General features: G+C 35.7%; 2 protein-coding genes and 1 pseudogene across 2 annotated transcripts; 2 read left to right on the top strand and 1 right to left on the bottom strand.

Annotated features, from left to right (window-relative positions):
- Positions 1-1184: 1184 nt before the first annotated feature.
- On the top strand, positions 1185-13079 carry EDA25 (CCAAT-binding factor). The gene is made up of 16 exons (XM_086443628.1): positions 1185-1937; positions 2112-2187; positions 2309-2428; positions 3378-3453; positions 4216-4284; positions 4855-4935; positions 5312-5383; positions 6683-6775; positions 7028-7183; positions 7386-7469; positions 7672-7815; positions 8814-8903; positions 9820-9902; positions 9983-10342; positions 11509-11731; positions 12290-13079. Exons 1-16 carry the CDS (start codon positions 1268-1270, stop codon positions 12902-12904), a joined length of 3012 nt encoding a protein of 1003 aa, XP_086299754.1. The 5' UTR covers positions 1185-1267; the 3' UTR covers positions 12905-13079.
- A 2209-nt stretch (positions 13080-15288) lies between these two features.
- On the top strand, positions 15289-17242 carry LOC147402113 (protein KINESIN LIGHT CHAIN-RELATED 2-like). Its single transcript, XM_086443627.1, has one exon. It carries the CDS (start codon positions 15434-15436, stop codon positions 17102-17104), a length of 1671 nt encoding a protein of 556 aa, XP_086299753.1. The 5' UTR covers positions 15289-15433; the 3' UTR covers positions 17105-17242.
- A 5560-nt stretch (positions 17243-22802) lies between these two features.
- Positions 22803-24446, bottom strand: LOC147402112 (RING-H2 finger protein ATL16 pseudogene; annotated as a pseudogene).
- Between the last annotated feature and the right edge of the window lie 1932 nt (positions 24447-26378).

The following is a 26378-nucleotide window of genomic DNA, read 5'->3' as shown; positions in this document are numbered from 1 at the left end:
GGAATGAGGAATCCCAACTTTTTGGTGGGATTCCACTTTTCATGTTTTCTTGACTACGCTATTCACATATGAGATCCGCTAAATTAATTACGTGTGACACAAACACAAAATATTTGTTTAAGATACCTTATACCGTGATTTGGATATAATAGCAAAGGAAACAAACTCGTCAGATTACACGTGAATACCATTTCGTGACCAAGAGAAGATATCTTATCCAAACATTTAGTGTGTTTGCTTTCTACAAGGCTTCAGATTAATTCTTTAGAGTGCGATTTGAATGAATATAATGTTGAGAATTTGATAACTTATCGTAAAAGATGTGTGTAGCTTATTTTCCCGGTTTACATCAAAAGATTGAATAATTCAATATATTAAGTTCCTTAAATTATACTAAACTTGATTAATATACATTATATAATTGATAATTATTTACATATATTCTTGATTTTTTTTTTCTTTCGATTTTCATTGATGTATGAATTATTTTGGTTTTATTGAATTGAAGATTGTGAAATTGATCCATGCTCTCCTCTCTTTTTAAGCTTGGGACACGATCACCTCTCTACTACATCTTAAAATTGACAAATTGTTGTTAGTTTTTTAAAAGGAAAATGCTAAAGTGATTTTACATTTTACTGACGTGGAAGTGTGCACAAAATTGTACATGCTTTCCTCGAGATACGAGTGAAAGTATTTTGTGTACACCTCCACATTAGCGCAATGTGAAACGCAATGCTGTGCTCAGTCACTCTAGGACGGCTCGATTTTTGGAATTTGACAGAATTAATGGATTTTTATATTTTAGTTTAATGGTTTTCATTTTTAGGACTGTAAGTACTTATTTAATATAAAATTTGATTTTACCAATGTAGCATCAATAAAATCCACATTATTAAAATTTTTTATTTTTTATATGAGAGTTATATTGCCACACCAACTTTTGCTAACGCCACTCCAATTGTGTGCAATACTTTGGGGATTTACATAGCAGTTGGTGTGACGTTAGCAAAAATTGGTGCGGCAATAGAAGTTCTCTAATTTATTTCCGGATTGATTTGGATTTGAAGGATTTGACTCGCTAGAGTCCAAATGAATCGGCCGAGGCAAACTCTATTCTTCGAGTACCGATCCGATCCCAAAGATCGTTTTTTAACATCTGTATTCTGCGCGGCTTAAATCCTTAAACCCTAAAACTCTCCCTCTCTCAAGAAGCCACACCTAATTTCATCTCAGTAGCAGAGAAAAAAATAAAAAAAATACAGTAATGGTGATCTCAAAAGCTAAGAAACCAGAAAACCCTAATGACATAGAGCTTTTGAAATCAGATATAGCCTCATTTGCTTCTTCAATCGGTTTCTCTTCTGGGATTTCATCTTCTCTTCCGAATTCTGGGTTCGACGATTCAGATTTTCGAAAAACTGGATCTCTCAAACCTAAAAAACCCGAAAATCCACAGAAACCCAAAATTAAGGTCGAAGAAAAGAAGAAATTTCAAAATGAAAAAATCGAGAAGAAGAAAAAGAGTGAACCAGTACCTAAGGAAAGAGCCCCCCCTCTTCGTCCAGTCGATTCTAAGCCGTTCGATCGATGGAAGAATCTCCCGAAGCTTCCATTGATGAAGGCAAGTTCGCTGGGTCTTTGGTTCAATGATGCAGAAGAATTGGAAGCAAAGGTTATTGGAAAGGAAGGGAAGAAGATTGAGGCGAAGAACGCGGATGAGTGGAAGCGTTTGGTTGTGAAAAAGACGGAGCTTGCGGAGAGGTTGTTGGCACAATATAGTAATGATTTCGAGACGTCAAAAGGGCATAATGGGGATATAAAGATGCTGTTGGCGACACAGCGATCAGGAACTGCAGCCGACAAGGTCTCTGCTTTTTCGGTGCTGGTGGGGGAGAACCCAATTGCGAACATGAGATCGCTCGATGCACTTCTGGGTAAGTTTTTATTTTAAATTTTGATGTATTGGGTAAGTTCTTATAATCATTTGTGTTTGCTGTGTACCTTAAATTATAAAAATTTATAGATATTAATTTTAATTGAAGTTCAAGTGATAAAGGAGAAAACATTAATTAAATTTTGGTTTATTGTGGATGATAATAACAATGCAGCAATGGTGACGTCAAAGGTGGGAAAGCGACATGCATTGACGGGCTTTGAAGCATTAAGGGAATTGTTTTTGTCAAGGTTGGCATTAATTTTTTGTATGGGTTTTTGTTTTTGAGCTGCCTCCATTGCTTTTCACTTTTTATATTGTACCTCGGGTTTATTAATTCATTGTATGATGGTTTGCACTTTCACTTGCCAGTCTATTACCTGACCGAAAGCTGAAAAACGTCTTTCAGCGTCCACTGAATCATCTTCCGGAATCAAAAGATGGTTATTCGCTTTTACTTTTTTGGTATTTTGAAGAATGCTTAAAACAGAGGTATGATAAGTTTTTCGCTTCATTCTTTCATTTCTGTAAAGTTCATAGCCATGCATACATTCTAGTTGTTCCGGTATGCAATAAGAAGTTAAAAAGGATGTGTGTGCCATTACAAGATTTAGTTCTACTTTTAATACTCTCTAACTATTGTCGAGGCTAAAAGAAAAAAAGAGAATTGTCGAAAGACTCAAAGGAACTTTGATGGATGTCCGTTTGGTAACCCAAGTTCGTCGGGCATTGGTTGCTCTTTAAGTGATTCTAATGGGAAGTACTATACATATTTACCATCTCTTCTCTAAAGCCTAAAAATTCTTAAACCTGGGTTTTGAAAAGGGTCCTAGTTGAATGTGGTTTTACCCAGGTGATGGTATATAAAAGGATTTTGGAAACTTTTGGTACATTCAAAGAAATATGGGAGATGGTTATGTGTACGAACATTTTATTCTCTCTTGTTCCAAGGTTGGCCAATAAAGTGCTGGATTCATAGTAAAAAAAGGAAGGGTTTGTAGCATGGTTGAAAGTTTTGTGCCATTTTGGATTTTTCGGTGGTATCGCACCTTCTGGTTTCGGCTGAGGCCGGAATGAAACATTGATCCCCTGTTTCAGGAATTTTTTGAATGGTCTCAGAATGTTTTGGTCGTGACCGTCTTGGTTTTTCTCCTAATCGAATCATTTTATCAAAACGAGGTTTTATACCTTGGTCTTTAGGAAAGGCCATTTATTGTGTGGGAGATGCTAGTGTAACCTTTTTTTTTTGCTGTTTATACTTATTAATTGCACTCTTCCATTCCCTGTTAAACAATGACTATTTAAAAAGAATAGAAGCTAGTGCACGCTTATTTTCCAGTTGTATCTCACATCTACTATTTGAACTGATCACTTTTGAGTTTTGAACCATGTTTATTGGATATGCTCTATTCCTTCTGTATGTATTGGTTAATATTTGCAGGTATGAACGTTTTGTTCTTGCACTTGAGGAAGCATCACGGGATATGCTACCTGTTCTCAAAGATAAAGCCTTGAAGGTGAGCTGGCTCATTTGTTTTTCATATTGCTTTGCACTGCAAATTAGTCCATGATCTATTAAGTTTATTATTCTTTGATTTTGTTCATTGTAATGTCAACTGTTTAGTCCTTAAAAAAAAAAAAACTTTGCTGCTTCTGAATTCATCTTCTAACTCTGAACTTGTCAAATGGTATTTTCATTGATCACATTTGTACCTACTTGGTAGCTGGCAGTTTTGATTTTGATAGCATGGTATTAAATTGCAGCATAATATTTCTAAAGATGTTAAAATGCATTGTGACTGGGACTGAAAGAAAACTTGACTGGAAATTTATTTTCGCAAATGTTTCTTTACGTTTTGAATTTTATAAACATTATATGTGTTACTAAAAAAGTTATGAAGACCAAAAGAAACATGCTAAGTTGATTATGTTCTCACAGATCTTAAGGCAGTTTTTCTTTTATGTCCTTAAATAACATAATTTTTGAACAATTTTGGTTCAATTATATCGTTATTGTCTTATTCCTTATGGTTGTTTATTCTAGTATGATGAGCTTTGAGTGCGTATTCATACTTAATTTGTTATTTATTGAACTAGCACTGCTTGTTACTTCTGTGATTTCATAATGTTTTCATAATTTGCAAAAATTCTATGCTAGTTCTGTACTTCACAAAATATTCATTTTTCAAGATGAATGTATTAGACATCAAAATTGAAATTCAAGATCTTGCTTGATTGACTGTTAAAAGGTTTTTACAAGGTGAGAAATTCCTTTGCAGACAATGTATGTCCTGCTGAGGAGTAAATCAGAGCAAGAACGCAGGTTACTCTCTGCGCTAGTTAACAAAGTAAGTTTACATCGAATTTTTGTTGGGATACCATTCTTTTCAGGAGCTATTTTCTTCATGTTCATTCTATATGCACAATACACTTACTGCTCTTGACTGGGTGTTTTTTCTTTCTTTAGTTCTGTACCCTCCACGTGAAAATGATGTAGTGTTTTTTTAGACTATTACCAAAAGAGTATTAAATTCTTAGTTAATTATAAAAAATAACACTTTTTAAAAAATTATTAAAAAGAACTTAAATCGCTGGACTGTCCAGTGTTTTAGTAGCTCATTGGACAGTCCAACATTTTATGCTATTTTATGATTTTGAATGACTAAAATGCCACTTAAGGCCTTAATAGTAGAGGACATTTTCGGTGTTTTAGTGCAAAATACAATATAAAATGTTGGACTGTCCAGCGAGTTTACTAAAACTCTGGACAGTCCAGCTATTTAAATTGTTTTTGGTAATTATTTTTTTGATAATTAACTAAGGCTTTGACCCCTTGTTTGATAACCCCCCCCCCCCCCCCCCCCACACACACACACACACTTTGATAATGTAGTTCTGATTTTTGTGATTTCTTGCAGCTGGGGGATCCTGAAAACAAGGCTGCATCCAATGCCGATTTTTACTTGTCAAACCTTTTATCCGATCATCCTAATATGAAGGTATACTTATTTAGTCTAGCCGCCCCAAGTTGTTCTTCATGCTCCTATTCATATCCCATCTTTTATATTCTAAAATCTTACCAATATAATGTGATCTACTCTTTTAAAACTAATCGTCTTGGAACCCCTTAGGATATGTGGTGGTAACTTGAGGGATCTTTTAGAGAGTTCCCTGTATTGATAACAATCATGTATGAAGTCTTCTATGTTGCATATTCAGCAATCCAATCTTTTATTTATGAATAATGTTTATACACTTGGTTCAATTACATTACAAAACATTTCTGCCTTTGCCCTAATTTATAAAAGTACCCTGTCTTTTTCTCTAAATTTCATCTCTTATTTTGTATCCTGAATGCAAGTGTTTATCTGACAGGTAGTAGTGATTGACGAAGTAGATTCTTTTCTCTTTCGGCCTCATCTGGGATCACGAGCAAAGTACCATGCTGTACGAGCCATTATTATTAGCACTACTGATTTTCTTTGAATGCTTGGTTGTAAATTCGTCTTATTGGTGTAATTGTCATGGCAATGGGCCTTTTCTAAACTAAGTCCCTTGTTAATTTTAGCTTCACTCTTCCATTTTTCTCTCCTAAGACTACCTCTTGACTATCTTATGTGTTAGAATGTGTGTCGGAGTGTTTCAATATATTGATGTGCGTCCAAGACAGCAAAACTCCTAAAATTGCTATGTCCTTCAGTTGCTCCATGGATTGCACACATAGGATATAGGGCCAGTTTGGAAGCAGAGAGTCGGGGTGAAAGTTGGCAAATCACAAAAGTTGCTATCTTTGTGCTTGTTTTGAACATCCAAGTTCAGAAAGTTGTAACTCTCCAACTCTATAACTCTCATGTTTCAAGGAGTTACAACTTTTTACCCATGAGGTGAGAGTTGCAATTTCTTATTGAGCTGATATTCAACCTAGATGTAAGAAAATAAATGAAGATGATGATCTCATCATCATCATCATCCAACTATATCTGGATAAACCTGACCTCTTCCAAACATCTTTTATTTCCAAGATAATAAACAGAGAAATTTATTATAAAAAAAGAGAGATAATAAACAGAGAAACCATACCAATTAAAAAGATACTGTCAGCTGCATTGTATTAACATTCAAATGCCGATAGGAGGTATCGGCATTCTGGTAGGTATTGACTGATTCAAGGAAACATAAAATCATTATATGAGCTTATAACTTGGTGCCAATTCTGATATATGTCATGAATCTATCAATCTTTAGGGAACTCCAATTGCAGCAAAGAAATCCTTACTAGGTGTGCTGATATGCCATTGACCATATGGAATCGTTTGAATGGTTTTTTCCTTCCAAAATTTTTGTGAGAGGCCAAAGATCTAAACTATTCACCAGGTCTCAGAACCTTTTATCTGGCCGTAGAACCAAAATCGATTGTCCAACTTACTGCCAAGTGAAAAAATGCGCATATAATTCTGAATAAGCAGTTGCGGATGCATCTTGTTTTCTGGGATTGGTGCACCGAACAAATATGTGGCTTACATGGTGCATTTGCATACCTTTTAATGCCCAATCTATTGGAATTTAGGGCATTCAACTGGTATGTATCTATGTACATCATTGTGTTTTGTTACTACAGCCAATGCACATGTCTGGAAATTGATCTTAATCACTTGAATTTCCGTTGATTTGTGTTCATGTTTCCAAATCTCCTAGCTAGCTCCATGTATTAGAGACAATTTTTGAGCCGACCCTGTTGATGTGCAGGTTAACTTTTTGAGCCAAACTCGTCTGACTCATAAAGGAGATGGGCCTAAAGTGGCAAAGCGTTTGGTGGACGTTTATTTTGCTCTTTTTAAGGTATCTGGCTTTCCCTTTTCCAGTTGTGTCACTTGGTTGGCATTATAGTTTTTTTTATCAGGGAGTCAAAAGTCACCATGCAAGGTTCCTTGAATAAGCTTCTGCACTCATTAGAACAGTTTCTTTGCATGCATGAGATTGTTTTGCTGCAATATCTTTGTTATTCTTTTGTCCAACTTGTATAAAAAAACATCTTAGTTATCCTTTTGCTTTTTTATTTTAATTTTAAAAATTCACATTTTGACATTTCAGGTACTGATTTCAGAGGCAGATGCTGGTAAAAAAAGAGATAAAAATGATAGAAGAGAGGATAACAAAGTAACAAGCTCTCTCAAAAATAGTAAAGAAGAAAGTCCATTGGAATCTAATGTTGAAATGGATTCACGACTTCTATCTGCTCTCCTTACGGTCAGTATCCCTCTCATCCGCTTCTTACAAAAAAAATGTATTTATCTTTTGCTTGTAGTCTTGTATATATAAATATTCTGTGTGTAAAACTTTCAGCTATCTTAGAATGTATCAAAACTCACAGTAAATGTTGGCCCAAACAAACACATTGCATTTTCTGAAAAATTTATGTGTCATTTTTGGTCTCTTGCTATTCTATCAGGGCGTCAACAGAGCATTTCCTTTTGTCAGTAGTGATGAGGCTGATGATGTCATTGAGGTTCAAACACCCATGCTTTTCAAATTGGTAAGCTTAAAAGGACATCAAATTATCAACTTTTAACTTGAATATGAACTAAATTACGTTTAGTACATTAACATGTTCTGTATTGGTGATCTTGAAAGCTGGATTTCAATTTTGGTGTGATTAGAAGGTAGAAGATCGTCACCGACCATGGAGTAAATCTTATATATCATGCTGATGTCAATATGAAACTTTAACCCTGTAGGTCCACTCAAAGAATTTCAACGTCGGAGTTCAAGCATTAATGCTTTTAGATAAAATTTCATCCAAAAACCAGATCGTTAGTGAACGTTTTTACCGTGCTCTGTATTCAAAACTTCTGCTTCCTTCTGCCATGAATTCTTCAAAGGTAAGCTATTTTCCTCTCTTTATTTATATACTTTGTATAGAGATTGAATTTCATATATTTTCCTTATGTATTTACTGTGAATATGAAATCAATTCTTTAGAAGTGCAACTGTGAGCTACAATATCGATACTGGTTACCTCTTGATGAGCATGCACCACCACGATATTAACTCAATGTTGAAGATTTTCAGAAGAAAATCATTAGCTGGGTCCTCGATGGCAAGGTTGTGAAAGCATTAGGCAAGGTTTAAGTGGCACAAAAGAATTAATTTTTTAATTGTTTAGTAAAGGTCGTGTACAATGGAAAAAAAATTGAGCAAAATATAATTATAAATATATTGTCCACCAAATGAATGGTTGAGATAGGAGGATACTCCTAGAGATTTCAATCAAACGCGGATCCATATAAAATCTATCTTGATCTCTATGAAACTTCTCTTTCCTCTTATCTCAGCCATTTGTTTGATGGAAAAGCCTCAAAAGGAAAATCTCAAACAACATTTGAGGCTCTCCATCAAATGAATGGCTGAGATATAAGGATACTCTTAAATATTTTCAAGAAAGATGGATTCCTAGAAAGCCAATACTGATCCCTAAGAAATTTGTACTGATCTCTAGGAAACTTGTTTTTTTCCTCCCTCCCATCTCGGTCATATGTATGATGGAGAGCCTCAGAAACTCATACAAAGGAACATAACAAAAGCTTCAATGTACAACGATTTCATCTTCATTGTACTTTATTAATGTCTGTTAAAATGTATGCATTAAATATTGATAGTAATAACACCTATCTCTACAGGTTTCCTTTTCCTTGTCCAAAATGTTTATTTCTTCTACATCTAGTTATTTTATTTTATTTTTTTATAATCAGTACATATAGTGGTTTCTAATGATGGGGATTATGTATTCAGTTTGGGCTCAACATTAACTGAGTATATTTTCACAGACTCAATCCTTTTGAGAGCCAGCATCTTCACATTGACATTGCTTAATTTTCAGGCAGAAATGTTTATTGGACTGCTTCTCAGATCTATGAAGAATGATGTGAACTTAAAGCGGGTCTCTGCCTTTTCAAAGCGTCTCCTGCAGGTTCGTGACATGACCAGTTCTTTTTTCTTGGGTTCACTTGCAGGATTAATTGCTTTCGGAATCCTTTATGTGTGATGTACTTCCTGAATGTTCAGATGAATTTTGTGGCCAGTTCCCATTATATTTCTTGCTGTTTTTAGTTCGACCTGTTTTCAATTGATTTTCAAGGTTTATCACCCAATAGTGCTTAACTTGTAGATCTAGGAACTGAAGGGGAATGGTAATATGCTGGACTTTGGGAATAGACAACATTTATTTTCCAGAATTCATATGGAAGGACATTGATAATTGGATCATTATCATAAGTAGTTTGACTAGTAACCCAACATTGGAAGTATTATTCAGTGGATGAATGAGTGATTATTGGTTAGGAAAGGTTCTTTCATTCATCTGGTCTAAAAGGTTTGTTAAAGTGAGTGGATACCTTGTCTTCATATTGTTGAAATTCAAGATTTATGTGAATCCTTAGTTATTAAATTTCACATATTCTGAATGAAACAAAAGCTTAGCCTAGCTGTTTGGTAATGAAGGGATATCTAGGTTATCCTTGTTAACTGGCTACTCTTGTATATCTTGTCTTTTAAATCTCTCACTAAAGTTCTCATCCAGTTTAGGTCAAAAAGGGCTACAATGATAAATCTTTAGTTTATGTTCTTGTTCAAACTCTTGCATAGTGCCAGTTTCAATATGGGCTAGGATTTATCTTGTGAGGAATATTTTATTTATTTATCTTTCGATCAATTCACATACTTCAAAAGTGTTTATCAAATACAATTGTGTAAAAGACCTGGAGTGGGGCCTGTTAAACTACCTTGAGTCAAATAGGCTTGAGCCGCATGTAGGTCTTGACTCTTACAATGATGACTTTTTCGAAAATGTGTTTCATCAAAGATTGATCAGTTAAGTACTTGAACAGGTTGCACTTCAGCAGCCCCCTCAATTCGCTTGTGGATGCCTCTTTCTTCTGTCTGAAGTTCTTAAGGCAAGGCCACCTCTATGGTAAGGCTGCTTGTTATTCTATTGACTTGGTTGATCAAATTATATTGTATTTGGTGCAATATTTACTCCTCATCATGCAGGAATATGGTGCTTCAGAATGAGTCAATTGATGAAGATATTGAACATTTTGAGGATGTCATAGAAGAACCGGAGACTGAACCCAGACTTGCTTCAGCTGACAAACCAAGAAATACCATTAGGATTGTTCGGAATAGTAACAATGGTGTCAAAACTGACAGTTACTCTTCTGATTCGGGCAGTGAAGACAAGTCCCTGGCCTCAGATTCTGAGGATAATGGTTTGGATGGAGGAGATGGTTTGAACAATGACGGGGAATTTAGAATAGCATCTGAATGTGGCAAAGACCAACCTCAAGTATCCAATGTAAGGTCTTCACTGCCTGGAGGGTATGACGTGCGGCACAGGGAACCTTCTTACTGGTACTTTCCTGCCACTTCTCAATCTTTATTTAGGACTTGTGGTGCTTCAAATGGTTGCAAACTAGTAGGTACAGATAGGGCTTAAAATGGTCTGGATCTGAGTATATCCATATCCAGATTCATTTTTATTTGGATCTGGATCTGTATCCGAATCCGTCTTGGATCCTATTTGCTAAAATCACGTCCAAATCATTTTGCTTTCACTAAACCTTTATCCGGATCCGACCAGACCGAATTAATTGATTTCGGTTGGTCGGGTCGGATAATTTCAGACTGTTTAACATTTTTTTTGCTATATTTCTTTTCTAGTTGATGTACTATTCTATTTTACCATTATAATTCTTTTATTTTATACGAATTCAAGTTATATTAAAGTAGAAGAAAATATCTTGAAAATATAATTTTCAGTGTAATATATCATTCAGATCTAGGCGGATATAGGGATGATCCATATCCGACTTGGGTCAAGGGACATCAATCCATTCTGACCCATTTTTTATTCGGATATACTCCAAGGAACCAAACCCGCTAAATTCGGATTTGGATAAAATCTGACCTATTTTTTGCCCTAGGTCTAGAGGTGGTGGCATTCTCTCGCAAAGGCCCTGCTTACATTGACAAAAGAGGAGAAGAAAATAAACTGTATTAGTTAAAGATTTTGGTAATTAGATTTTTTACTTGTCAAAAAACTTCTTGAAGCTAAAATTCACTTGTTTGATTGAACCTTACACACACACACTCACACACACACACACTTTGATAGTTGACATCTAAAGTCACATGTGCTCATAGGGGCCACATGGAGATCATTCTAGGGATAATTTTTGGTGGGGGTGATCTCCAACATTTCAAATATTTTTGTCTTATTGAAAGTGGTTTACTACTTGAACAATTCCATCCACTTTTACCTTTAACTTGAATGCACATTTGATAGGGCTAGAAGTTTCAAGGGCGGGCTGGTATTTTGTGAGGATGGCCTACATCCTCATTAAAAATTAATCCTTGTATTATCTCAATGTGGCCCTATGAGGGAAGGGTGTGATATAGACTTAAGATGTCAACTATCCAATAGTTTACGAATCCCAACATATACTTCCGTGCTTCTACGCTTTATCTTTTTCAAATGCAAATAAGCAGAAGTCAACATTTGTGTTTAAAATGAACAGCAATGCAGATCGTGTGAGCTGGTGGGAGCTGATGGTGATGGCTTCACATGTACATCCATCGGTTGCAACCATGGCTAGGACCCTTCTTTCTGGGGCGAACATTGTCTACAATGGGAACCCTATAAATGATCTCTCACTTACTGCTTTTCTGGATAAGTTCATGGAGAAGAAACCAAAGGCAACTACGTGGCATGGTGGCTCTCAGATTGAACCAGCCAAGAAGGTCAGTTTTTTCACCAAGTTATACTTTGGTTTCCTGGTTTAGAGTAAAGGCCTTTTAGATAGATTCTTATTTCTTTTGTCCACAGTGTGACCTTATTGCCAAAGGCCTTGCAAAATACTTGTAGAACTTGTTCAGTTAGATCAATTAACATCTCGTTCAAGTTTGGGGGATGATTGGTTTTTCTAAATCCAACTGCTTCAAATAAAAAATAAAACATCAAATTATTAGACAATATAAGCTTGGTAAACTCTAGGCAAAGAAGGAAAAAACAAACGAAATCTCAATTTAGTCTTTGAGTTGGCTCAACCTGCAGTTCTCAAGGACTCCCTAGTCAAGTTCATGGTCAATAATACTATTTTTTCTTCCTCTTAACTTTTTTCGTTGAAAATAATTTTTTCTTCCTTATTGAGCCAAGACAAATCGATGCAAGCACCTCTCGGTTTTGCCTTTGCCGAGCCCCATTTTCTGGGATAAAGCTTTGATGATCGCGACCTCTCTGTTAGGCCATGCCCAATATTCTCAGAATTTTAATTGCTGATATAGCTTTTTTATTTGCAGCTGGACACAAATAACCATTTGATTGGGGCTGAAATTCTCTCATTGGCTGAAGAGGATGTACCCCCCGAAGATCTTGTCTTCCATAAGTTCTACATGAATAAAATGAGTTCCTCAAAGAAGCCAAAGAAAAAGAAGAAGAAAGTTCCCATTGATGAGGCAGCTGAAGAGTTATTTGGAGTGGATGGAGACAATGAAAGTGATGTGGAGATTGGTGATGATGAGAGCGACAATGATGAGATTGAAAACATGTTGGATTCTGGGGACATTCCTTCAGAAATTGAGGGTGATTATGATTACGACGATTTGGACAAAGTTGCCAATAATGATGATGAAGACTTACTTGGGAACATTAGTGATGCAGAGTCAGACCCCTCAGATCTGGCTGAAGGGGAAGATGATGATGATATCGTGGATGAAGATCATAGTATTGATGAGGTAGATGATATTGAGGCCAGTAGTTTTAATAAGAAGAAGAGAAACCGGAACTCAGGGGGAAGGGCTGGTGCATCTCCATTTGCGAGTCTTGAAGATTATGATCATTTGTTGAAAGAGGACGCAGATGTCTTCACTAAAAAGAAGCCCAAGTCACGAAAGAAGAGAAAGGCATCAGATTGAACCAACTCCGCACACAGGTTCACAGTCTGATTTTTTTTTGTTTTTTTGTTGTTTATGGTCATCCCCAAGGTTTGCATCAACTTGGGATTACTAATAATATTACTAAATTATTGTTACTCTTTACCATTAAAATTAATAATTTCTGTAAAATTTGTACCCTTATTCATTATAACAATCTGAGCAAGTGTTGCAGTTGAATTATTGCTTCTGGACACGTGTATTAGCCAATCGAATTCAGACAATGGGTTGATATCACGAAGATGTGGCGTCAACTTCTTCCTTAAGAACACAAAATTGATTCTACATTCTTGTCCGACGAGAATTGACACCGATCACTGGTTCGATACTTTCCAGCTTCAGATCAGTGGCTGTGAGGAGGGTGACTCTTGTCCGCTAGAGCTTCTCTCATTGTTGGAGTATTCATGAAGGTTCTTTAGCTGCTCCAACCGTGGAGGCAAAACATCTGAAGTGGTCTCGCATTCATCCATCAAGCTTGTGTAACTCTAGATTTGTAAGAAGGCTGGCTCTAATAAAAGGGTGAGAGCACCCAAAAGAATATCGAGGTAGTGATGAAACGAGAGCTGCTATTGCCACACCAACTTTTACTAATGCCACACCAATTTCCATGTAAATCACCAAAGAATTGCACAGAATTGGTGTGGTCGCGAGTAAAAGTTGATGTGGCAATAGTAACTCTATAACAATATACATGTCTCTAAATAGCCAAAACAAAAGTCTCTAAATAGCCAAAACAAAAATCTCTAAAAGTGTAATGGAGACAAATCATTTGTTCAGCTAATCCCAATTTTTAGGTTAGGCTACCAAAAATATGTTTATGATGGTTTGTTGTTTAATTTCATTAGGTACTTTGTAAACAGAAGTCAAAGGTTCTATATTAAATCCATCTATATATGGGTCCACCACATAATCCACTAACAAGGTTGGTGATCCAATCAGAAATTCTATTGTCACACCAATTTTTACTTATAACACCCAATCATTCTGAAATTAGCAAGGGTAAATTACCACTTTGTCTGCTGAATACAGAAAAATTTGGGTTTTGATTCAATGTTCTTTTTAATTTCCAAAACATGTTTTCCAACAAGTTTGTTACTTCTAAACTCAGTGATCTTGCTGGTAATGTATTAGCGAGAACACTGATTATAAAAGTCACTTCAAAATTACTGTGATCTCATTGGTAATTAATCAATGAGAAGCTGATTATAAAAGTGATGATCTTGTTGGAAAACATGTTTTGGGAATAAAAATGAACAATGTACCAGAATCAAACTTTTGTCATAAGTTGCTCATGTTTACCAATTTTTTTCAAGAACGACTTTACTTACACCCACTTTTTGAGGCATCTACACCCACGTAATAGTTGAACCCCTGGAATTTAAAACACAGTTGGTATGTGCACAAACCAAATAGATTTTGTTATCACCATTGAACTTCAAACCTTGTATTCTTCTTTCTCCCACAAAGAACTTCACAGTGAACCATCTTCATCTTTGGCCAAGAATTGCTTTGAACCTTGTTTAGAAAAATAAGGGCAAATGGTAGGAATTGATTTAGATTAGGGTTAAAACTCTATTGTACAATATTTGAATAGTTAACGTTGACAAATGTTTTTTGTGTGTTAAATCTACAAAAAAAGGAAAAAAAAATATTTTTTGTTGCTTATGAGGATCCAGAGAGGTCGACATAGGTTAAGCCATGTCGATAGTACACATCTGACAAAGATTAAGTCGACATATTTTTTTTGTACCTAAAATCTTTGTGTCGACAAGACACAAGCGATATGGCTTAAACCATGTCAGATGCGTTTTGTTGACACATTTTTTTTTGTAAAATGTAAAACACAAAAATGAAGATCGATAAATACATGGAAAAATACAAGTTTTTTCTACAACTTTTGAACTATTCTATTTATTGTAATTGTGGTCATTTGATTGAGTTATTTTCTTTTTATATTGAGTTCTTGGTAATCTTTTATTTGCGTTCAATCAAATGAAATAAATCAATAAGAAAACTTAAAAATAGAATGAGATTTCAATAAAAACCAACTTCGTTGCCATAATACATCAAAATAATGATTTTTAGAAGATTTTGAACCCTAGAATCAACAAAAAATGAAAGAGCTAAGAGTTCTTTTCGTCTTTTCCAATGGTCCGAGCAGAAGTTTAGGATTTTAGATTTCAAATGGTTAGTAGAAATACTAGGCTCAATCAATTACTAATACTTATGGGACCCATTTGTCATTTTTTTTTAAAGTGGGTATGGATGCCTCAAAAACTGGTGCCAGTATTCTCTTGTTCAATTAGCAATTGTTTACACATGCATTGTTGTATTATAAGTAAAAGTTGATGTGTTAAAAGTAGCTCTCACTTCTAACATAGAGAGGAAACAACTCAGACTTGGGGTTTTTGAAGGGTTTTAAACCCCAATCCAATGTTCCAATTCCAAAAATTCCACACATTCTAAAACTGCAAAACAGAAGCTCTGATCAAAACCTTTCGTCCCTCCCCAATGAGAAGAGCTTCGTATTCTCTTCTCTCACACCTCACTTTCCAACACAACAGACCCAATTGTTACAGAATTTTCTCCAGAGATTTCTTCTCAGAGATCACTCACATACCCATTAAAGAATACCCATTGACATTGTCCAATTCACATACCCATATCCAATCCTGCAACATATCGCAGGGATTTCTCCTCCTCAAGAGCAAAACCCAAGAATTTCAGAACGACCCATCTCGAAACCTTGATGGTATTGTTGGGAAATCCACTCATTTGTCCTCCAATCAAAGAAAAATCAAGAATTTATCCGACATAGAAGATGAATTCGAGTCTGCAACGACAACTAATGATATTCTCAAGGCTTTGGAAGCCGCAGAGTCCATTCTCGATGAGAACGATATAGAGCTTGGGGCGGCTTGCTTGAAAGCAGGCTTTCTACTGCAACGAGAAGGCAACGAATTCGAGAAAACACTTGAACTTGCTACCAGAGCTTTGAACATATTTGATAAAGTCGGTGAAGAGTCTTTCTTAGTAGCTATGGCTTTTCTTTTGACGGGTTCTTCATGTTATAGCTTGAAGAGGTTTAATGATAGTTTAAGGTATCTAAATAGGGCAAAATCTTTATTGGAGAAGTTAGAACCAGAAGAATTTACTCCTGATGATATCAGAGGTGTTCTTCTTGTGGTTCATCATACGTTGTGGAACACAAATATGGCCATGGGTCAGAAATGTGATGCTTTAATTAATCATAAGAGATGTTTGGAATTAAAAGAGATGATTTTGGAGCCGAACGATAGGGAGTTAGGAAAATCTTACAGGGAATTGGCTGAATCTTATGTTGTGGTTTCTAATCTTGAAGAAGCTTTGCAACATTGTTTGAAGGCTTTGGAAATACATGAGGTTCAATTAGGGGAGAATTCGGTTGAGGTTGCTCATGACAGGCGTCTTCTTGGTCGTATCTACCATGCATTGGATGAGAACCAGAAAGCATTGGAGCAGAGTGAGCTCTCGCAGAAGCTTTTAAAGAATTGGGATCTTAGTTCTGACCTGATTCTTGAACAAGTTGATGGTGCAAACATACAAATTTCCCTTGGGAAGTATGATGAGGCAATTAACACTTTGAAGGGTATCATTCGGAAAACCGATAAAGAGAGCAAGACTCGGGCTAAGATCTTCACTACAATGGCGAATGCCTTGTGGAATCAGAATAAATTTGTTGAATCTAAGAGGCTTTTGGAGATATCATTTGGGATTCTAAAGAAAAAAGAATCTAAATGCCCTTGTGAAGTTGCGGAGGCTTACATGGATGTAGCTATGCTGTATGGGACAATGAATGAGCTCGAGACCGCAGTCTCGGTATTGAAAAGATTGATTGCCATACTTGATAAGCTCCCTCAAGAAAAGCACTTGGTAGGGGTTGCCTCTAAACAAATAGGTATGTGGCTTCTGTCGATGGGTCAGGCGTTGCACGCTGTTCCTTATTTGGAGAAAGCAATGGAGATGTTTAAAGAGAGTTTGGGGTCTAAGCATTTTAGTGTGGTGTCTGTCTACAACAAACTGGGGGAAGCATATTTGGAGTTGGACAGGCCTCAGTCAGCTGCACAGATGTTTGCACTTGCCAAGGACATCATGGAAATCTCATTTGGCCCACATCACGCAGAATCAATTGAGGTGTGTTAGAACCTTTTGAAAGCTTATAGTTCGATGGGGAGGTAAAATGTTTTATCACTGTATGAGGTTTTTTGAAATTTTGAATTATTAATGGGATTTGAAGCTGTGATGCAATTGCTAAAATATTAACGTTCTTAAAGTATTACCTATCGCTTTGTTAATTCATTATTGGAAAAACTTGTATATTGTAGGACCCTTTTGTATATCTGTAATTGCATACTTACATTTTGAATTAGTCTTTGATGTTTTCGACACATTTGGGGTACAAAGAGAGGTGATGGACTACTCCCATGCCAATTCTCAGCTATGGTGAGGGCGATACATAATTTTCATGAGCTACAAATTTCTTACATTGCCTATTGACAGCGTTGTTATGGGTTTAGTGTGTATTTCTAGGTTTTCTTTGGTGAGTGGATACCGTTGGTACCCATTTTAGATGAGTTTTAGGTCCCACTTGTGCCTCTTGGCTGGTCCTATATTTGTGGTATGTGGGTTTGAGGTATGATTGTTTACACCTTAAAACTATTGTGGGAATGGAATTGGCTTTGATAAGTTACAGTTTGACAAGGTGCAGGCCTCGAATGCCTTTGAAAACATTGATCTAATGCATATGAGCATTTTTTCCTCATCTCATTTTTCCCTTGCAATGGTGTTCCAGGAGTGAGTGATTAATATATGGGACAGCCATGGATCTAGTGCACTGGATGGAGATTAGAGAAGCTCGCCAACTTCTGGAACATCTCAAGAAGAAAGTAGCAGGGTAAATGACTAATGATGTTCCCACAATGGGCTTAGACCCATAGCTCAGTTGGTTTGACACATTGCAAAGCAACTTTGAGGTCGCGGGTTCAATTCCAGCTTATCAATAAATAAATAAAAATGTTCCCACAATGGATTTCCCACAGCCCCATATTAGTGAACTCATCTCTAGCCAAAGCCAAGAACCTGATGTTCTGGTCAGCACAATTGGAAACCTTTCTTTTCAATAACCGGTCTACTTCATTCACTTGACGTCAATGATTTTGTCTATGTAAATGCTAATCAACCACGTGGGCTAATCACTTAAGGCTCATCTTTTGTGTCTACCATTTTTCTCTTTCTTACTTTCTTCAACTCTTTTGAGATGTCACAAAAGAAATGTTCTATTCTCTGACCTTTCATTCTATAATTTTTGAAGTAAAAGAGGATATTACATTCTACATATCATCCTCGTCGTCATCGGAGCCTTGCCCTAGCTTTTTGGTGTCCATTACCCATAGTTCTGTGGTATTCCTTTAATCTGCAATATGGGGCTTTATAGTCCTATCTAATAGGACCATGAATATTGATAATCTTATGGTTAAGAGGTGTCATAACTTGTTAATAAATGCCTCCTTTGAAATGCTATATGGAGTCCATCGATCACTTTCTTCTACATTTTGAGTTCTCTAGATCTAAATGGTCACATTTCCTATTGGTATTCAAATCGTTGTCCATTCGCAAAATCTATCCTTGAGGTGTTTCAACATTGGCCATCTTTGTGCTTTGGGTTAGGAAGAGAATTCTATGGAGCCTAGCATCTTTCGTTGTCTGTTGGGACTTTTAGAAAGAAATAAACGAACATGTTTTTCAAGGGATGTAGAACCCAATTCCCAATGTTATCAAAATCTATTCTTGAGGTATTTCAATGTTGGCTATCTTTGTGCTTTGGGTGTAGGAAGAGAAATCCATGGAGCCTAGCATCCTTTGTTGTCTGTTGGTGCTTATTGAATGAAAGAAATGGACGTGTTTTTTCTAGGGATGGAGAACCAATTCGCAATGTTATAATCTTTGTACTAGGTCTGTCGTTTTTTTAGTGTTGCAAGCTCTGATGAATTTAAAGGTTTTTATTCTTTTAAGAGTTTTCTTGTTAGATGGGAGAATGTATGTTCTATCAAGGTGTAGGGATAGATGTAGTTGACAACTCGATTTTTTTTTTCTTGAAAATAGTATGTCCATATATCAATGGCACAAATGGGAGCACCAGTTAGAGAGAAAGACAGAGAGGTGCAAACTACCATGATCACTATAACCAGTCCCTTTAGTTTTCGAAGAGCATTCGAGTAGAAATTTGAATCATACATGGGGCGTGGTCATTAAAAAAGATAGAATGGTTATTGGCACCCAGACAACATCATATTTAACTTCATTATTGAGTGTATTATAAAAAAAAAAGTTGATGTGACAATATAAGCTCTCTTGAAATAGAAATAATGAAAATGATTCTACAAATACAAGGTTCCTGGAATATTTTGTGGTTGTTAGCTTACAATCATCAGCATTTATAAGTAATAAATAGGTGTTGGTAATGCACCAATACCATACCTCAGACCAACAAACATGTTTCTATTTTATATACTCTTGATAATGTGCAGCCCTGCCCTCCTCATGTATTGCTGCACTGTTAGAATCATGTTCAAGGGTGGGTCCTCATTAGGGTTGTCATTAGGTTGGTTCTGTTTCGATTCCAAAGGTATCAAGAATTGGGATCATCATATTTTTTCAGTTCCAAGTCGTATTGATTCTGACTTCTATTCTATAATTAGGGCAATCGAATCTAAAACCACCAAAACACGATCGATTCGACCAAAAAAAAAAAAAAAGTCTTCAATGATAGTGGCATTTCATCTCCTTTACATACAATTTTTTTTTATATCATTAACAAATATAAAAAAAATCACTTATTTATTCAGAAAAAACAATACATCATTTATAAAAGCATCAACAAAATAATTACAATTTATTCTACTAAAGATATGAATTAACTTTTTTTTTCTTTCTTAAAAAGCTACAATCCATCTTCTTTATAAATAATAAACTATAGTAAAGATGAATATTTTTAAATTAGAATGTATAATTTACATGAACACTTGAAATACATGAGAGTCATGATAATGACATATGCCCCACCTATGCCCTCATAACAGAACTGTAGTTCATCTACCTTGGGATACACAGTAAAAAGATTTATGATTCTATGTATCCCGAGGTAAATGATTTACGGGGTCTGTGATGGGGGAAGGGGGTTAGAAAATCATTATTCAAATACTTAACGTACTATGGATGAAAACCTTCAACTGTTTATAATATGATTAATGATGAATAAATGCGGTAAATCATACATGGTCTGTATGCGGCTGATGTGGCAAGAGTGTAAATCTTTTTTCCTTGTGTATCCCAAAGAAAAAGGTCTATGGTTATGTGCCTTTGCCACATCACAGACAGCGTATGTTTACCTTGTGCATAACAACTCTTATAATATATAAGAAATCAGGTTGATTAGGTTTGTGGACCCTTCATAGTATCTATTAATTTGGTCTGGGTCTTCCAATCAGGACCCATTAAACTATTTGATTGGTGTTGGATCAATCTTGATCCAATCTGATAATGAACTGATGATATGAAATTTTCTTCTTCTTTTGATGTACAACAATGAAATGCATTATTTGTTTATTAACTTTATCCCCACCAAATACAACAGATTCGTTGATGAGATCAACACAATGTTGGGTTGGGTCGACTTGGATCCAATTCATTGAAATCTAATTGGGTCTAGATTGAGTGGGTCTATCATTCGATCGGTATTGAACCAACCATGATCCAATTGAAACTCAAAACTTTGATTCACACACACATGTGAGAGAGGACAATATATTGAGATTTGTGCTCTTTGTGGATGGAAAACTAATTTAACTGACTTGATTTCAGGGAACTAAAAGAGAAAAAAACATAAAACTAAAGAGATGGGTGATGTACTGGAATCTCAAAGAAGGTGCATGAGATGAGAGACATGTTTTCTTCATATTTATGTATTTCTCTGCTGCAGTTGTGAGTCATCAGCCATCATATATATATATATATATATGGATACCATTTCTCTATACTTATGCCTTGGAGAAGCTGCATACACCTTAAGAGTATATTTTTATTTTTGGAACACTGTGCCTTCCCAACTCAGCCCCTAGATGCTTGCCTGCAACTCTGGTGTCTTTACTGTTTCTTGTGTTCTTCTTCTTCACTAAGTAAAAAAGCTTGTTTCCATGCACATTGTACTATATTATTTTATTTCTCCCTAAACCCAATCTAGATCCAATCAAATATATATTATAGGGAAAATTACATAAAAATCTCTTTGAACTACATGTTCAAACTTCAAATTTAGTGAAAATCACATATTTCATCTAAGGTAATGAAGTGTAAAAGATAAATTAATACAAAAAAAAGTAAAATCAAATTCATTTGGAGGAAAATTAATATCCTTAGCACAATCATTAGTTAGGTTGATTTCAAGTTCGATTTGATTTAAATCAAGTACTCAACGAAAATCTATTATATACAACACTTCTAATTTTTTACAATTCTGAATTTAATATTGAAATAGGTAATCCAAGAATTAGGATAATAAATATTAATCATGTTTAATATTTTTGAGAAGTTGAAATGCTTAAATTGATTCCCAATAGGCCTAACTCATCCTTGAAAATTGGCTTGTAAAGAGAGGGTTGCCCCCGCTTTATACATAGTACATTCCAATGGTACCTAGACGATGTGAGAGTGCTAGGACCAGAGACACTCAGCTCTCTCCCTCCACACAGGGCTGGAGGTACTTACCCAATCTATCCTTGAGGTACACCCGCCCTGATCCCATGTTTATGTCCATGGCGTAACTCATCATTGAAAACCGACTTGCAAAGAGAGGGTTGCCCCCTTTTATGTATTGCACATTCCAATAGTACCGAGGTGATGTGGGACTATTCTAATAGTAATATCTATAATTTTTCGCTTTTTTTATATAAAAATTCTTTTGTTACCAAGCCAAGAATTGAAAAGAAAGAAAGAAAGAAAGAAAGAAAGAAAGATATTTAAAGTTGATTTCATAGCCTTCCATCCCTTAGTCAATTTTTTCTCTAGGGTTTGGATTTTTTAAGTTATTGACTTACTGCTTAAGCAAAAGTAGTATCTTGAGTCTTGACTTCAGCATCAATTGATTTGACTAAAAGAGAATAAAGAAAAAAGTCCTGTTGGTTGGTCTCTCTGTAAGTCTTTGGATTCTTCCTGCTTTAGCCAACAATTCTCAAATAGCAGTTCTCTTTATGAGAAAAGGTTGACTTAGTATTTTATAAATTTTCTAGGTAAGAAGCTTTTTGATAATATTTTGGTTGGTAAGATGAGATTGAACCCCCACAATTTATGCTTTCTTTCTTTCCATCATTATTTGTAATATAAAAATTCAAACCAAGAAAACCTTGTTAATTCCAAGCTGGATAACACTGAATGTGAAACCAACACCTAACCTAACTAAATAAGAATCATTCTTCTCTTCTTCACCACCAAGATTATTGAAGGAAAGACAAAAATTGGTTGATTTTTAAAAAAGAAGGGGACCCTCTACTCCCCACTTTTCTATTTTCTCTCTCTCTCTCTGAAAAAGAAAATGAACACAATCAATTCGATCATGCAAAGGTAGAAATCCAAAACAGAAAAGGTGGTCTTAAACATCATACCCACTCATGTGGTGGTTTAAGCAATGATGTCTAATAATTATTCCTATAATTTAATAAGAACACATTTGATCATCTTTTAATCTTACAGCCTATATAACCAAGATTATTTTGGTATAAACTCTGTTGTTTCTGTTCATAACTACTTCATATCCTCTTAACAATTGTAAAACCAATGAAACTAAGGTTCAAATTTTGGTGCAAACTCAATTGTTGTTGCTCATAGCTACTTCATATTCTCTTAATCGTAAAAATCTATCTCAAAACTTATTAAAAAAAATTAAATAAGTAAACAAAGCTAAAGAAGAATTATACTGGTTTACACCTCGAATTGAGTAGGAAGAACTGCGTTTCTAGATCCTCGGCTATGTCCGAACGAAAAGAATGCTCGACGGGCTCTACTACTAGAACCTTCGCTGGTACTAACCTCATCGAGATTTCTGTTCTGTTGTATGATCTCTTGAACAGCTAAGTAAAGCTGTCGATCTGTCGAAGAGTCCATGGAGATAGATCTCCTAATGGGTTGGATTGAAAACTGATCATCTTTTCCTCTAAGATCAATACATTCATCTCCCATGCTTGAAGCTTGATGCAACTTCCTTGCCTTCTTGTATACTAATCTCTGCTCTAATTTTCTTGGAGAAGGATTGCTAGATTTCACCAAGAACTCACTTGATTTCGAAGCTCCTCGATGTCGACGGGTAGTTTGATTTGCATCTATATCACTACCCACGACTTCAATTACTACAAAATCCTCATCACCATCCATGAGAGTATCTGTTATCAATGTACTTTGATCTTGAGGAGAAGAACTTGGGGCAATAATCTGATTCTGATCAAATGGAAATTTGGGTTTGGTTGAGATGCTTGATCTACAAAGAGGGCAATTAGCATTACTTTGAAGCCATATATCGATACAATCGATATGGAATCCATGGCTACAACCAGGAAGAACTCTTAACCACTCATCATCTTGAAACTCATTCAAACAAACAGCACATTCATAGAAACTTCTCTCCTCACCTTCTCTTTCTCCTCCTCCTCTCTTGAATTGGAAAATTGGGATTTCTCTAATAACCGATTCATCGACACCCCGATTCACAGTTGTAGGATCAAAGCCCATTAATGGGTCTTCGTGTCGGTGAGTTTGTGAGATAGAAAACCGTCTTAGCACATCAATACGATGTAAATTCAGCCAACATTTGATTACAAAAATGTAGTAGCTTAGTAATAAGAAGGCAGTAGTTATGATTCCTACTATGGAAATGATTAAGATTGGGGAACTGGTGTCGGGAGAGGACGAAGGAGTTTGATAGATCGAATTTTGTTGGGTTGTGATGGGAGGGAGAGCTTGGGATCCATGGGGAATAAAATTCCTCCCTAATGAATTCATGAGAATTGAATATGGACTTTAGGAGGACTTATTTTTCATAGAAAATCCAAGTAGGCCTTAATGAAATAAAAGAGAGAAATTCAGATTTATTGCTACTTATTTGAAATCAAATAAAACCCAATTGGAACTGAAATGAAATAATAATAATTATATGCTAATGATTGATATAGAAAGAAGATATTGGTTGAAGGTGTAACAAAAAACCCAGATTGAATTCATGAAGAAACAATGAAGAAAGACATTCGAATTGTAATTCTCTAAAGTTTCAAAGACATAAAGATGAGAGATGGAGAGAGAGAAAATATAACTGAAAAACCTTCAAGTTGAATTCTAGGGGTTGACAAGGTTCTTTGAACTTTTTGAAGGAGAAAGTGTGTTGTTGATGGTTGATGATGAAGTTATAAAGAGAGATTCTCTATGTTTTTTTTCAGAGAAATATTGTGAGAAATTCAAGTTTCTTGGATATTACAAATGTCACAGCTGTTTAAATCTATATTTTAATATTTTTTGTTAATTTAGCGTGGGAGCTCGTCAAATTATCACGATATATTTTATATTTAATGCAATAGAGTATACTGTGCACCAGGGAGTTGATAGTTACCCAACTGCGAATCTCCTTTGTGAGGGCCCACCGTTTAGTAGGCATAAAAAACAATAAATAAATCTGATTGGTGATTCTTACCCACTGGGATTGAGCAGCTTTTTTGTTTTTATTTTTATTTTTTTACTTTGGTCTTGTAACCACACCTTGAGTATATGTATGTTAATCTCTAATCTACTAGATAAAAATCACCAATCAGGCTATCTTTCTTTTTTAGTTTTAGTTTTAGCTTTTTTAGGTGTAAGATCCACCACATGATGGACTAAAATAGCCCAGTGGATCTGAAAGGAGTCAGCATGTTGTGCCCAAAGAAGACCTGGAGTCAAGTAGTTACCCAACCCCAAAGACTACTGGATCATACTTAAGTAGACAATAAGAATCATTCCATGGACCAAGATACATAGAAAGATGGTTTTGTAATCTGATTATCATGACTTATTTGATCAGATGGGTTTTGGTAGAGATCTCCTACATGAGTGGGACACATCAGATATGGTTGCAGCGGATACATTGTGTTGGGCACCTATAACAAAGTCAAAGCGATGTGAAATAAGAACATGAGCGACACGCGCACACTCTCTTGTCAAAGTTGAAGCTTTAACTTTTCTCCATATTTCAAACCTCAATTTACGTCATCGTCGCACACGCACACGCACACGCACGCGCGCTCTAGGCACCATGTAAGCGCCGAAAGAGGTAATAAGTTGGGCCTGGTCTGGCTGCTCCTAATTGGGCCTTTAATTTTCAGCCCAACTGCCTAATAGTCGGGCAAAATAGAATAAAAATGTCTAAGGTCTAAGATTAGCTCGTAGGGTGACCATACCAGTACCAACAAAGGAATAAGTAGAAGTATGCTGCTTCATAACATGGGTGAAAATTAACTTTTTTCATAACTTATTTTGAAATTTCTTAAAATTTTGTGCTCTACACCCTTTTCACGTCCAATCATGTTTTTAAATGTCGCATGGTGTTGCGGTAAGGACACTTTCCTTGCTAACTTAGTAGGGAAACTATTTTTTGAAAAGAGTCGTGCTGGGGTGACACAGGATTTATTGTGATTCTCACAATTCTGACGTGGAGATGCATACATAACTGTAGATGGTTTTTAATTGTATTGCGAGGAAACACATCTATGGTTATGTGCACATCCCACATCAGAATTGTGAGAATCGCGGTAAAGGCCCTGTGTCATTCCAGCATTTTCCTTTCGAAAATAGTTTGCTTTAATTTTTTAAAATCTTATAATTTGTGATCATACATGACTCCTTCGGGATACACATTTTTTTACATGGAAGTGTAATCGTGTACATATCTATGATTTTCAAATTGACTTACCCACGTGACATACTCAATCGACACCCCATCATGTGATATATTTGAGAACAGTAGATCTACACTCTTTAGGATACATAATTGCATATGGGGGCACAGTTCTATATTTCGAGGGGTGTAGATTTACGATTTGTGATTTGCGAACATGTCACGTCAGGGGGTGTCAATTGAGTATGCCACGTGGGTAAGTCATATTATTACAACTCTTTAAAAAAAATCAGATTTTCTTATATGTGAAGATCGCGGTGCACTACAGTTAGAAGTGCTGAACTGCAACTCCAGTCAACCATTAATCTGAATCTTCACTTGTCTTATTTGTTAAGCTTTTGTAACGTTTGTATGCATAAACCTGGAAAGTAGGACCCCTGACATTTCCAGATAGCCACATATCTGGCATTTGAGAGTGGGTCCCCGCTTTTGAAATATATATAATTTTTT

This window comes from Akebia trifoliata, chromosome 5 (genome assembly GCF_017979445.1).
Source record: "Akebia trifoliata isolate Shusen 1 chromosome 5, ASM1797944v1, whole genome shotgun sequence".
NCBI classification, from domain to species: domain Eukaryota; kingdom Viridiplantae; phylum Streptophyta; class Magnoliopsida; order Ranunculales; family Lardizabalaceae; genus Akebia; species Akebia trifoliata.
Note: the sequence above shows the minus strand (reverse complement) of the source record. Positions and strands in the feature narration are given on the sequence as shown.

Bases quoted from the DNA above. Each gene is read 5' to 3' on its own strand.
- EDA25 (XM_086443628.1), top strand. From the start codon at position 1,268: ATGGTGATCTCAAAAGCTAAGAAACCAGAAAACCCTAATGACATAGAG. The intron at 2,429-3,377 runs GTATGATAAGTT...TAATATTTGCAG, and splicing joins GAAGAATGCTTAAAACAGAG to GTATGAACGTTTTGTTCTTG. The intron at 4,285-4,854 runs GTAAGTTTACAT...GATTTCTTGCAG, and splicing joins TCTCTGCGCTAGTTAACAAA to CTGGGGGATCCTGAAAACAA.
- LOC147402113 (XM_086443627.1), top strand. From the start codon at position 15,434: ATGAGAAGAGCTTCGTATTCTCTTCTCTCACACCTCACTTTCCAACAC.